Here is a 14,574-nt window from a genome sequence, read left to right as displayed (position 1 = left end):
ATATTCAAAGACTCATGCTTCTTGTGTCTAAACAATTAAAGACAAATCTGAAAAATGTCATGTCTTTGTGCTTTAGGAAGTTATATTATGAGCATGATGATCTCTAAACTGCTGGATAATACAAGTTTGTTCAAATGGTAGAGTGTGGGGTAATTTGAGCCAAATGTCCTGTGGTAAGTTGAGCCAGTGGCTCACCCATTCTTATGATTATAAAGTGTTATTTTATCGTATTTACACCAAACATTTTTGATTTTGTTCTTTGTTTTTAAACTTGATTTTGTTCTGAATTTTAAATGGGCCTTGTTTATGAAAATTGGCCATTAAAGTTTTTATGAAATTGTATATCCCTGCCAAATTTCAAAGTGGGATGTTGAGTACTGTTAGCCCAGTTATTTGAGGTCAATTGCAGTCTATTTATTTATTAATTTATCAATTTTAACTTTTTGTTCTGAAATTTTTACATAATTTAAAAAATGCCTTCAGAGTTGTGAACTATATCTTTAAATAAAACCTTTGGATGGTCAGTCCATCACAAGGCTCACACATAGATTTGAAGAAGTCATGTTTATTGATATAGCATGAGGTGAAAATGTTCAGTTTTACTTCTGCATAATCAGTGGCACAGTTTAACTCCATGTGGCTCAACTTACCCTCTCCCTAGGCTCAATTTACCCCTCACTGGGGGCAAGTTGAGCCAAGAGACCACTTTTATTTATTTATTTATGGAAACCCATGTTTTGAAAGCAGCTTATTTTAGATCCAAAGTTATTATTCCAAAGGATGCACCACATCCTGAAATTTACGTACAAATTTAAGTTGGACCCATTACCGTCATGTGCTCATTTTAAACAAACCGTAACTGGCTCAACTCAATAAATATATATATACACACACACACACATACATATACATATACATACTTACATTAGGTATTTTTATTTGTATCTACATTTTAAGTGTTAACATGAAGGGGTTTTTCATATGGATTTTTTTTTATTGTACTTTTAGATGTTGGTGTTCACAGTATGACTTGGGGCATGAATCATTACTATGGTAGAAGTTAGTTTAGTTTTTTCTGGTTTTGTTTACAGTTATTGGTGATGTACTTGTTGGATTTAGTAACATTTAGAAAGGCTGGAATTTGTTATACTCTGATTCATTAATGTTTTCAATATTGCTTGCTTCTTATAGTTCTCCTTTCTCACTGGGTGTTGAGATTTATGTGAAGCCATAGCATCCTCCAAGTCATAAATACTCGTTGTCATGATTTTGCTATCATTCTGCGTTTGCTTTTTTGAATGTGTGTCCTGGATTGCGAATGTCATTAGGAAGTAACAAATCTAATCAGCTTATTTTGCTTAAATTTTTATTTTATTATTATTTATTTATTTCATGGATATATGTGCTGATGTTTGTCATTTTCAAATTCATGATGAGATTAAAACAAAGCTATAATTTTACAAACATACCACCATGTTCTGATCATTACAAGGCGTATTGACCTCCTGTGGCGCTGTCCGTGGTGCTGATGTGTTGGGGTATGAACTGTACTGTAGCATGTTCAGTTTTGAAAGAAAGGTTGTCTTTGGGTTGCTCATCGGATGTGTTCTTGTGTTTCAGTGTATAACATTATAACGCTCACTTTATCACAATTCACAAATCGTGTATTAAGTGTACTTGGACAACACCTGAAGTTATTATTTTCATTTCATTAAAGGAACGATTTAGATTTTATGGTGTGTTTAGGAAATATGGTAATATGTTTTATAAATCTATGAATTAACATCTCACTCAGTCCTCATGGTGTCGCTGTTGACCTTTCCTTCCCATTTCTTTTTGTTATCTCCACCCATTTTGCGATATCTGCTGAATGCTCGTCCAGTGCCTGCACAGAGATGGTCTTTAGTCTTTGTTGAAAGAGCAGAATATGGAATTCTGTTCAAACTGATATTTATTCGTTCTTATCTACTTATCGTGCCTTTTTTTTTATCGAGTAGCCGATTTTTTGTGCACAACGAAGAATGATGCAGGAAGGGTTCTTTCTTTTCTTCTCCATCTTGTTTGTGGCGCACACCGCTTATGGAGACGTGAGCTATTCTTTTCCGGAAGAGATGAAACGCGGGTCTGTGATTGGAAATATAGCAAAGGATCTCGGGCTCAATGTGAACAGACTGTCATCTCGTAAGGCTCGCATTGATACTGAAGGTAACAGAAAACGATATTGTGACATTAATCTGAATACTGGAGAACTGACCGTAGCGGAGAGAATCGACAGAGAGGGGCTTTGTGGAAAGAAAGCTTCATGCGTTTTAAATCAAGAACTCGTGCTGGAGAATCCTTTAGAATTACGTCGTATCAGTCTTCTTGTTCAAGATATAAATGATAACAATCCTTTTTTTGGTAAAGGTGTAATTGATATGGAAATCAGTGAATCCGCAGTTAAGGGCAAACGATTCTTACTTGAAGAAGCAAATGATGCGGATATTGGGCACAATTCTGTACAAAGCTATTCTATTCAAGATAATGAATATTTTGAGTTATCAGTGCAAAGTAACTCTCTTGGAGAGAAATACGCCGAAATAATTTTAAATAAAGAGCTGGATCGTGAGCAACAAAAAGATCTGACATTAATTCTCACTGCGGTAGACGGCGGGACTCCACCGAGATCAGGTACTGTAGCCATACACGTCACTGTGCTGGATGCTAATGATAATGCTCCAGTCTTTAGTCAGGCCGTCTATAAAGTCAGTCTGCCTGAAAATTCTCCTCTAGATACTGTAGTGGTGACAGTGAGCGCTACTGATGCTGACGAGGGACAAAATGGAGACGTGACATATGAATTTAGCCATGTTATGGAAGGTTTCAAACAATTGTTTTACCTTGATCGGAAGACAGGTGTCATCAGCATAAAAGGTCCAATAGATTTTGAGGAAGAAACCACATTTAATCTGCGAATAATAGCTAAAGATGGTTCAGGTCTAACATCTTACTCGAATGTTATAATCAGTATAAGTGACATTAATGATAACGCTCCTATACTAATAGTAAAATCTTTGAATAGCCCGATTCCTGAGAATGCGTTACCCGGTACAGAGGTTGGCATCATTAATGTGCAGGACAGAGACTCTGATAATAACGGACAGGTGCGCTGCTCTATTCAGCAAAACGTCCCATTTAAACTCGTACCTTCAATCAAAAATTACTATTCTCTGGTGACCACAGGTGAATTAGACCGCGAGCTGCTCTCTGATTATAATATTACAATTACTGCTACTGATGAGGGCTCTCCGCCTTTATCTTCCACTAAGAATATTCACCTGACTGTAGCTGACGTGAATGATAATCCACCTGTATTTCAGGAGCAGAGTTACAGAGCTCATGTGCAAGAAAATAACAAACCGGGCTCCTCTATTTGTTCAGTATCACACTCTGACTGCTGACCTGACTCTGAACAAGACTCAGTCCTCTGTGGATGATCTTGAAGGACTCGATGCGGAAATGAGCGATTCGTTTCAGGTAGGACTAAATAACTCTGTTTTTCACAGATAGTTAATGGTCTGGGATTAGAAATTAAATGTGAATTTGTATTCTCATTTGATCGTATTGACAGGCTCTGTTCTAGAAAAAGATCACGTGACCTATTCACATTCAAACATTCACGAGTCTACAATTAAGGTCTGAAATGTAGTCACATATAAAGTGTTTTATACATAGTCATATATTCACAAATCGCCCTTTTTTACGAATCTATTTATTTCTTTTATTGTTTTAGCGTTTCTTTCGTTAATGTCTCGCTTTTATGAATTTAGCATATAAAGAGGATTCAATTCCGAAGCCAATAACATTCTGTTTAGTAATAGGCCAATATACTTTTAGTTGTATGGAAAATTACACAGGGTAACTTTGTACTGTTGCTGTCCATGGTGCTGCATCAGCTTTTACGTTGTTTAGGTTGTTGCGTATATTTGGAGAAATATATGGAGGAGAGAGACAGAGATGGTGCTCATGCAGCACACGCTGAAATACCTTACTTGATCATTAAAATGTATATAAGTATTAGTGATAATTATCGCATAATCACGGTCTTTTTTTCTTTTTTGTCAATTGGATTTCATGATTTAGAATTTAAAACGTCATATCTCGACTGCTGTTGGTTGTACTCACGAAGGCAGGCCTTGATTGAAAAAGCCACGAACAGACTATTTGGTATCATTGTAAATGTGAAGTTTTTTTTTGGCAATACTTTATAGCAAACTTAAAGACAATGATCCATTTGAACGTTTTGACAGTTTATTTCAAATCATTTTGGTAAATGAGAGATAACAAAAATGTAAAAAAAAATAAATAAATGCACTGCACGTGTATTACGAGTCGTCCGAGGTTCTCAGTAATTTACTAAAGTTTTACATAGTGCTGGAATTATGCAAGAAAATGCGATGAGAACCGGTTCTTAAACATTAGTCGTGCACATTTTTAACCATGTTGTCTGAACTAAGTTCATGAAGTCCTTTAAATTCTTATTAAATAATTTCTTTTAAAATTCAGTTTACTGAATAGACGTTTTAGAATGGGACGGTGTATTTCTATAAGCTTTCCACGCTGCTGTACGGGCCAGTGTCCGTTGCTGTTGAGGTTTTGCTTTAGTATGTCGGTCTACATACATGGGTGTTTATTTTACGCATAGATGCTCTAGAAAATTAGGCTTATTCTCTGTTCACATCTAACGAGAATATTTCAACGTGCAGAACTCTTGATGTTATGAAGTCATTTAATGTGCTTATATCCAAGTTTCGCCATTTAATATCAGAGCTATAAGAGTACTTGTAGTTTCATAATTGAACTCTTGGTGTCGCTGTTTACCAGTTTAGCCGATGACATTCACATAGCTGTTTCTCTCCACCCTGTTCATGATGTCATTCAGGACTGACGTCTCATCTTGTAGAAAATCGCCAACAATGAGAGGCGCATTATCTGTTGTCCTCGTGTATCTGCCATATTGAGTCATTTGCTTTTTCTTTTACATGTGGATAACGTGGTTACATTTGTACTCATTTCCGCAAATATATCTACACCTTCTATATTGCTGGTGAGATGTTTGGCTTCTTGTTCTTCGTGCTGACGGCGCACATCGCTTATGGAGACGTGAGCTATTCTTTCCCAGAGGAGATGAAACGCGGATCTGTGATTGGAAATATAGCAAAGGATCTCGGGCTCGATGTGAACAGACTGTCATTTCGTAAGGCTCGCGTTGATGCTGAAGGTAACAGAAAACGATATTGTGACATTAATCTGAATACTGGAGAACTGACCGTAGCGGAGAGAATCGACAGAGAGGGACTTTGCGGAAAGAGAGCTTCATGTGTTTTAAATCAAGATTTCGTGCTGGAGAATCCTTTAGAATTACATTGTATCAGTCTTCGTGTTCAAGATGTTAACGACAACAGTCCTAATTTCGGTAAAGATGAGATTAATTTGGAGATCAGAGAATCCGCCGATAAGGGCAAACGCTTCTTACTTGAAGCAACTGATGCGGATATTGGGCAAAATTCTGTACAAAGCTATGCTATTCAAAGTAATGGTTATTTTCTTTTATCCGTGCAAAGTAACTCTCTTGGAGAGAAATACGCCGAACTCATTTTAAGCAAAGAGTTCGATCGCGAACGCGAGCAGGAGGTAACATTAATTCTCACTGCAGTAGACGGCGGGACTCCACCGAGATCAGGTACTGTAGCCATACACATCACTGTGCTGGATGCTAATGATAATGCTCCAGTCTTTAGTCAGGATATCTATAAAGTCAGTCTGCCTGAAAATTCTCCTGTAGATACTGTAGTGGTGACAGTGAGCGCTACTGATGCTGACGAGGGACAAAATGGAGAAGTGACATATGAATTTAGCCATGTTATGGAAAACTACAAACAATTGTTTTACCTTGATCGAAAGACAGGTATCATCAGCATAAAAGGCCCAATAGATTTTGAGGAAGAAGCCACGTTTAGTCTGCGAATAATAGCTAAAGATGGTTCAGGTCTAACATCTTACTCGAATGTTATAATCAGTGTAAGTGACATTAATGATAACGCCCCTATAATAATAGTAAAATCTTTGAATAGCCCGATACCTGAGAATGCGTTACCCGGTACAGAGGTTGGCATCATTAATGTGCTCCTGACCTTCATCATCATCATCCTGGCCGTGAGGTTTTGTCGCAGGAGAAAGCCCAGACTGTTGTTTGATGGAGCTGTAGCCATTCCCAGCGCGTATCTTCCTCCAAATTACGCAGAGGTGGAGGGCGCGGGAACTCTCCGCAGCACTTACAATTATGACGCATACCTGACCACGGGCTCGCGCACTAGTGACTTCAAGTTCGTCAGATCTTATAATGAGGGCACACTGACTGCTGACCTGACTCTGAAAAAGTCTGCTGTGGATGAGCTTGAAGGGCTTGATGCAGAGACTATGCGGGACAATACCTCTGAAAATAAGGTATGAAATTAGTTCCGCGTTTTTTATGAGTGCTATCATCACCATAGAATCTGATTTAGACTATGTTAAATATTTGTTTAATGGCATTGTACATTTTAGAAAAGCAGTCTCATCTAATTTTTTTTAATTACAACTCATCATAACCATTTATATAGATTATTATTATTATTATTATTATCAGCATCATGTGTTAAGGTTACAAACTGGCTTATATCTGTTCATCCGACATAGTTGTGAGGTAATGTACTGAGCTATCCATTTGACCTAGAAGTTTACATACATTTTCAGAAGGGATTTAGCCCCCCAAAAAAGTTTTGTTCTTGATATTCAGTACTCCTCAGGCCCCTGAAATAAACCATAGCATATCAAAATTGAGATCTATTTTAATTGATATTAGTTTCCCAGTACTAGTTATACTCCTATGTTCTTTATAAAAAAAAAATTAAAAAAAAAAAAATACATCCAGTGGTGTTTTGTTTGTACATGGTAACACAAGTTTGTGGATGGTGTGTCTGTAACTCTTTCTTTTGGTCTCTGGGTGACGCTCTTATGTTACACACAGCTTAGCAAGTGATCTCATCTGTGCCGTGTGCCCTGATTCAGTATAGTCAAGTGTTACACAGTGAGCAGAGGAGGGGAGGAATAAGGGATAGATGGGGAGGGCGATGCTGTAGGCATGCAGAGGAAGGGAGAGATGAAAATACAAATCTAAGCCAACAGGAGCAGTCATCAGAGTGCAGTGTCTGCCCCAGCTATTTGAGGATCTGTTCAGAATGTGCTTTGATCGTCATTATTTTTCTTTTTCATTTAAATATAGCCATTAATATTTCACAACATGATTTGTTTGAGAAGATGCGTTTGGGCCAATTTCTGGCTTCAGCTTTGTTTCTGCTTCATTTGCATGTGGGGCTCTCTCGGTGAAGTGTGTTATTCAGCTCCAGAGGAGATGCAGCGAGGCTCTGTCATTGGCAATGTGGCGAGAGATTTGGGGATATATGTGACTGAGCTTGTGAGACGGAACGCTCGAGTTGTTGCTGAGGGGAGCCGACAGTTTTGCGAGCTGAGCTCAGAAACAGGCTCTCTGTTGGTGAGTGAGAGAATGGATCGTGAGGAGCTTTGTGTGCAGTCTGCGCCGTGCATCCTGCAATTCCAGCTGCTCCTGGAAAATCCGCTCAAAGTTTACAGTCTCCTCTTAGACATCCAGGACATCAACGATAACAGTCCGACGTTTGAAAATGGTCAGATTGAGCTGGAGCTACTGGAGTCAACGGTCTTGGGGAGGCGTTTTCCACTTGAAAGCTAATTCAGTTCAGCATTATCAACTCAGTGAGAATGAATATTTTGCTTTGGAAATGAATACCCAGGTGGACAGAAATGCATATCCTGAATTGGTTCTTAAAAAGCCTTTGGATCGAGAAAACCAAGCTGATCATTTTCTGACTCTTAAGTGGAGTGGATGGTGGCCGACCTTTTCGTTCTGGAACAACATCAATTCACATTCACGTGTTGGATGCCAATGATAATGTTCCTGTGTTTGGTCAAAGTGTGTACAAAGTCAGTGCGCAGGAAAATTAACCTCGAGGCACTGTGTTGGTTAAATTAAATGCAACAGATTTAGACAATGGGATTTATGGGGAAATTAGTTACTCTTTCAGTCACGTGCCTGATAAGACGAGGGGGGTTGTGGAGGTCGACCATGTGACGGGTGAGGTAAAGGTCATGGTTGCACTGGATTATGAGGAGGCCAGTTCTCATGAGCTGGATGTGCAAGCCAAAGATTGGGGCGGCCAGTCATCTCACTGTAAACTCATAATAGATGTGATAGATGTGAATGACAATTCACCTGTTATTGCTGTTAAATCAACTACTTCTACTGTGCCAGAAGATGCTTCACCTGGAACCATGGTGGCTTTACTGCACGTTTATGACCTTGATACTGGCACCAGTGGACAGGTCACATGTAAGATATCTGATGACGTGCCATTTAAACTTGTGTCAGAGGTAAAGAATTACTTCATGCTTGTGATTGATGGAGTTTTAGACCGGGAAAAGTGTCCTCACTATAACATAACTGTGACTGCTGTGGATACTGGCACACTCCCTTTATTCAGCAGTAAAACTGTAGCCATAACAGTCACAGACGTTAATGATAATCCTCCTATTTTTAGACACAGTGACTACAGCATCAAATTTGTAGAGAATCAGCCTCAGGGAACCCTGGTTATTAAGGTCAGAGCTGATGATGCAGATGAAGGCCAGAACGCAAGAATTCTGTATTGTCTTTCAGAAGATGCAGCCTCTCATCTTTCCATCAATGCAGAAACTGGTGATATATTTACTCTGTGCCCCTTTGATTACGAATCATCCACTCACTTTCATGTTCAAGTTATGGCACGTGATAAAGGCAGGCCATCGTTCACTAGCACATGCACTGTCCAGATTTTTATTGCAGATCAGAACGACAATGCTCCAGTTGTTCTTTACCCAGTTCGGTTGGATGGGGTACCTTGCACATGATATTGTGCCCCGAGCTGCTCCTGCAGATTATCTGGTCACCAAAGTGGTTGCGATTGATGCAGACGCAGGGCACAATGCATGGCTGTCCTATCGAATTGTAAAAGCCACACAGCCTAATTTGTTCTCCATTGGACTGCACTGTGGAGAAATTAGGACACTAAGGCCGTTTGCAGAAGATGATGAAATCAAGCAAACCTTGTTAGTCTCTGTGATTGATAATGGGCTTGAATCTTTGTCTGCAACTGCAACTGTCAATATTATGATAGAAGACGGCTTGCCTATCATCGATGAACTGGTTGCACGTGGCACGGATAAATCACATGGACCCAGTGACCTTACTTTATATTTAATAATGGCTCTGGCAGGCATGTCCAGTCTTTTCCTTGTGCTCATCACTGCTGTGGTCTATATGAGATTATGTAGATACCGATACATGTACCGTTCAACTGCAAACTTACCCGTTTTTCCTCCTACCTACGGACCACCTGGCTACTCTGACGTGAGCCGCTTCAATACTCTGCAGAAAGATGATCGATATAATTCATTCTTAACCACAGGCTCATGGAAAGGGGACTTCAGATTTGGCTCTGACTTTGTTGATTTGGACATGCTGAATAAGAGAGGGATGTCGTTGCATGTGGGTGGCCACAGCGCCACACGTGCAAAGCTATTAGTGCCACATAAACTCTAACCCAGATGGTTTGACCCTGACAATCATACAGAAAGTCCTTATCAACAAATTGGACTGAAAATCCTTTAATCAAACAAATGACAAATGTTCGTTATTATAATGCACGTCTTCAGTGAGTCCCTCACTTTAATGTTGTATGTTCTTTTCTGCTTTAATTTTGCATGTGACGATTTTTTACACAACTTGTAAACAAACTCTAAAAATATCTTTTTATTTTATGTTGATCTGCTCTAAGTGTGTGTGTGTGTCTACAGTTTGCAAGGAGATTTAGTCACTTTATTTAGAAATCAATAGTATTTCAATTTGTTTGGATGTTTACTTTACGTTCTTTCACATGAGCACTCTTTTATCTCTTTTAATCACATGTATCATGATTTCATCTTCAATTCTCTTTCTGTACTCTAGATCTTTTTTGGGGGTTTATGGATAAGCTGTTGTATCATGCTGTCTCCTTTCTTATCTGTTATTGTACAATTCCGTCTTGTATGCAGTTTGTTACTGGTGACTTTAAACTTAAATTTCAAATAATAAATATATCCTTTGAACCATAGTATAACATGAACCATGCATGTACTTATTTCTACAGAGATCAATTTTTACTATTTATTTTAACATTTACTCTGAATAGTGATGTTTATGTGCAGTATGTGCTTTATAATGTGACTTTCAGTTCTAGAAAAGGAGTTATGTTATAAAATTAGTTTATCAAAAGGGGCACACTCTGAGTGCCTTCTTTAAATGGGAAATAAGGAAGTACTACATGCAACATTCAACATTCTTCCCAGTGTTCCAGTATAAAAGATTTTTCTTTTGTCTTGGCTCAGATATGTTATCTCTTTAAATAAGCAGTGCAATGTCAGGATGTGTTTATGCATATGCTTATCTTTCAGTCCAGGTAGCATAAGATTGTAATATGGCATTTTTCCTTCAAGTCGTTCAAATTTGAATGATTACTTTAAAGTCTAGTCTAGAGTTACACTCGTCATACCTGCCTTCAGTTAGTAATACATTGGTGTTAGCATCAGTTTCGCTCTAAAGCAGGGATTCTTGTTGCAAAGTTTAAAAATTACTAGTGTGAAATCATGCAAAACCCAAGAGTAAAAATTGTCTAGGTTAGAGTTAAGCATAGTGTGAAAAGTCTAATGCAGGAAAAAAAAAAAACATTTCATTTCATTGTTTAAATTACATTTGGCACTAAGATAATTTGCCATAAAATAGTCATTATTATATAAAAATGAGAAGTTTATTGCTATTTGAATCATTCTCAAATATCTAACCATAACTTTGCGACTCCAGGCTCATGATTTAAGCTTCTTATATAGGATAAAGGATGATTTAGTCTTGTCACGTGTAAACTGTATATTGGTTTTTTGCCGGGTCTGCATGTCTACAGTCCAAATGGATAGTAATGTTTTCTCTAAACAGCCAGATGTTTGTGCATTTGTGCACTGAGCTCATCTGCAATGTGTAACACGTCATGCATTTAACTGGACCATAAACGACACATAAGCATACATTAAACCATTATAAGGCAAAAGAGAGACTGTGAAGAATTTCAAAATTATTTCACCCGAGTGTCATTCTGAGCTTCATTTAGGGATTTTCAGGTGACATTAGCATGGATTCAATTAGCATCAGATCTGGTGATGGTTAATATACTGCTTAAAATCCCCAGCAAAGGTGTTTTATTAATTTAATGTGGATTTTGGCCTATCAGTAGTTGTTATAAGTGCCAGTTATGAATGAACAACCCTGAAAAGCAAATTATATGGAATATATGCATGTAGTTAAATGCTATGTATATGAGTCTGTATTGCAGATCTGTATCCACAGAATGCTGTACATTTCCCAGCCAGCCACTGTGTGCTATTTAATGTTCACCCATGTGTGGTTCAATTGTTGCTTTAGGCAGGCCTACTTCTGCTGTACACTGCTGCACATGTGAGAAGGGCCCTCTGTGTATGAGGGTGAGAGAAAATGGACTGCAAAATATTAAAACATACACAGACCATAGTAAAATCCAGTTTTGCTTTGAAATCCAATTTGATTGTCACGCTAGTAGATTTGCACACAAGGCAGAGACTTCATGAAAAGCTATTGAAGGGATTTAAGGACAGAGGCAGAAATGTGTGTCTCCTCACCTGCCCCACATACTCCTGTGTTGCTCAGTGCACACTGTTTTGATCAAAATAGAGATCATGATGACACCATTCTTACAGTTGGTATGTCACAGTTGTCAGAGTTCTGGTTTAAGATGTATTTTATACCTGTTTTATGTGCACTTTGGTGTGTGATTTTTTTTTTTTTTGTCTCTCATTTATCTGTTATATTTATTATGTTTATTTATTTTCAATTAATGGTGTTTGCCAAAGAAAGCATCAGTATGACTATTGCGTACAGTGTAAGTGCTTCGAACAAAACACATTTTCTTCAGGAAATGTAAATTTCGTTTTTTTATTATTTTCTCTTCTCTTTTCTTCCCTCCACGACCTGCTGTCCATCCTAATGAATGGAAACGAATCAATCTCCATTTAGGTAAGAAACATTTTATTTACTGCTATTGTTAAATAAAATACAGTTGGCAATTCACAGAAAGCTCTTTTTACTTTCTTGCACACTGTCTTTTTCTTTCTCTTTCTTTGTCATTTAAATTTTCATTGTTCTTATGAACTGTTTAGTTATGTTCAGTTCAGTAACTGAATGTAATCATACAGTATGTGCTGTGCTCCATCTTGTGGTGGTTCACTAAAACTGTGTCAGAGACACTGCATCATCTTACTGCATGAGTGAGTGTGTGGGGTGGCGTGGTGCGGGGGTGCCCTATATAGGTCTCTGGCTCTCCTCTCCTGCTGCAGCAGTGTGTCACTATGCTTTAAGGCTGGGCTCTGGCCCACTTTTACAGCATTAAAATGCATCATGGGACACAGAGTCTGAATAATGCAATCCCATCACACTGAGTATGTATGACTATGTGGCAGCTGTAGTGCTGCTCATGTTTTATGCATCTACACAGCTGAAGTGTTCAAATCAACTGTAATGTCCAAAACCACATACCGGCACAATAACACACATCTCGTTTCTGGTAACACTTTAGTAAGGCTAAGTTCGTTAATGCATTGGATACAATGAACTAACAATAAAAGACAGTTTTTACAGCATTTTTTAGATCTATCTATCTATGTAGATATATAGATACTGTATATAGATAGATAGATAGATAGACAGATACACAGACACACACACAAATAAATATATATATTGATTGCCAAAATTGTGAGAACACCCGACAGATCTGAAAATATTGAAAATATTTTTTTGCCTCCAAATATTTATCCACTTTTAACTTTAATGTTTGGTATGTCCACCACTTGCAGCAATTACAGCAGCACATTTCTCTGATATAGTGTCAATATACTGTATTTCCTGAGAACTTAAACACTAATGTTATCCCATGCCTTCTGCAACTCAAGCCAAAGGCTTTTTCCTGTAGAATAGATCTGTCCTCTTTATTTTCCAACTCACCCCAATTTTGCTCGATGGGGTTGAGGTCCGGACTTTGAAGGGGGGCCAGTCCATCATTTTCAATGTTCCAGCAGATTCCTTCTGTCACAGGTAGTTCGTTTTATGGGTATTGTAATGGCCAATTCAACAAAAACAACTGAAACCTCTTAAATATGCCAAGTGTTCTAACAATTTTGGCCACCACTGTATGTATACAGTATATGAACTAATGTTGACAGAGTCAACCTTATTGTATAGTGTTAATGAATTTATTTATTTATTTATTTTTGATTGCTACAAGGCTTTGACAATCAGATCTGTCTTCACAATGTTGTGTCTGGGTCTGTTTTGGAGATCACACTCCACTTATTTTTATCCTTTCAAATGTAGGCCATCTGCTAGCTTAGACACTAGAATCACATCTGACTGGCTTGATCTTACACATTCCATTATTTTGATTAAATAAGAGGTTTTAGTGTAATGTACAGGGCTAGATGCACGATGCACCTAAAATCTTGTTAAACGCTATAGTATAGAGTAAATGGTGTTATTGGTTGGTGGTTATTCTGTAATTGGTAAACTCTGGTTGGATTCACTTTCTGTAATTCTGCATTGTAATTTGATTTCATGTCTCCATTCCTGCACTGAGATAATCACAATTAAAAAAGATTTTTTGATGCACCAACTACTCGCTATTGAGTTTCTGATCAGCAATGACAACCAACAGAACCAGAAATAAAGGTACAAAAGCTGTCACTGGGGCGTCAGGTATTATCAACCATTTATGTACAAATGTGTACTTTTTGATAAGGCACCACCCCAGGGGCATCTTTGTACCTTTATTTCAGAGAGTGTAGCTCACTTTTTTTCTTCTTTTATGCTGGACAGTCCAGCTCTGCTGTTGTGCTGCTCATTGACTGTGAGAGGTGCTGTTGCCCAGGGAGACGACAGTGAGCAAAGCAAAACAACTGCGTATAGAAGGCATTGCGTCAAACAGCATAGAGAAAAGACGTCGAGCTGTTGTTTGTAAATTAGAAGGGCTCGGTTTGGAATCTTCTTAACAATACTGAAGAGAGTTTTTTAAATGCTCGAATATTTGAAAACTGGACGTGTATGACTGAATTTTGCTTGGATTACTACATTTGCAGGATGCAGGATAACAAAGGACTCCAGTTGAGGCGGTGTGTAAAATGGCAAGCAGGATTCTCCATTTTCCTTTTATTCGTGCTGAACACCGTGACCGGGCAGATTCGTTATTCGATTCCAGAGGAAATGAGACCAGGATTGTTTGTCGGAGATGTGGCGAAGGATCTCGGTTTGGATGTAAAAAGGTTGGTTTCTGGCCGTGCGCGTCTCGTTATTGATGATAGTAGACAATA

The 14,574-nt window shown here is 38.2% G+C and overlaps 2 protein-coding genes and 1 pseudogene across 2 annotated transcripts in view; all 3 read left to right on the top strand.

Annotated features, from left to right (window-relative positions):
- Nucleotides 1-12,306, top strand: part of LOC107660911 (protocadherin beta-16-like) — a 40,102-nt gene extending 27,796 nt beyond the window's left edge. The window contains exon 3 of the mRNA XM_016450350.1: nt 12,230-12,306. Coding sequence (XP_016305836.1) covers nt 12,230-12,265 — 36 coding nt within the window. The 3' untranslated portion in view covers nt 12,266-12,306. The remainder of the gene's footprint in view (nt 1-12,229) is intronic.
- Nucleotides 7,252-9,791, top strand: LOC107660893 (protocadherin gamma-A4-like; annotated as a pseudogene).
- A 1,866-nt stretch (nt 12,307-14,172) lies between the features above and the next one.
- Nucleotides 14,173-14,574, top strand: part of LOC107660910 (protocadherin gamma-A3-like) — a 6,559-nt gene continuing 6,157 nt past the window's right edge. Inside the window, exon 1 of the mRNA XM_016450349.1 lies at nt 14,173-14,572. Within this exon, the coding sequence (XP_016305835.1) occupies nt 14,309-14,572 (264 nt within the window). The 5' untranslated portion in view covers nt 14,173-14,308. The remainder of the gene's footprint in view (nt 14,573-14,574) is intronic.

The sequence above is a fragment of the Sinocyclocheilus anshuiensis genome, unplaced genomic scaffold, assembly GCF_001515605.1.
Source record: "Sinocyclocheilus anshuiensis isolate Anshui unplaced genomic scaffold, SAMN03320099.WGS_v1.1 scaffold1647, whole genome shotgun sequence".
In the NCBI taxonomy this organism is placed as follows: domain Eukaryota; kingdom Metazoa; phylum Chordata; class Actinopteri; order Cypriniformes; family Cyprinidae; genus Sinocyclocheilus; species Sinocyclocheilus anshuiensis.
This window is presented reverse-complemented; position numbering and strand designations above follow the sequence as displayed.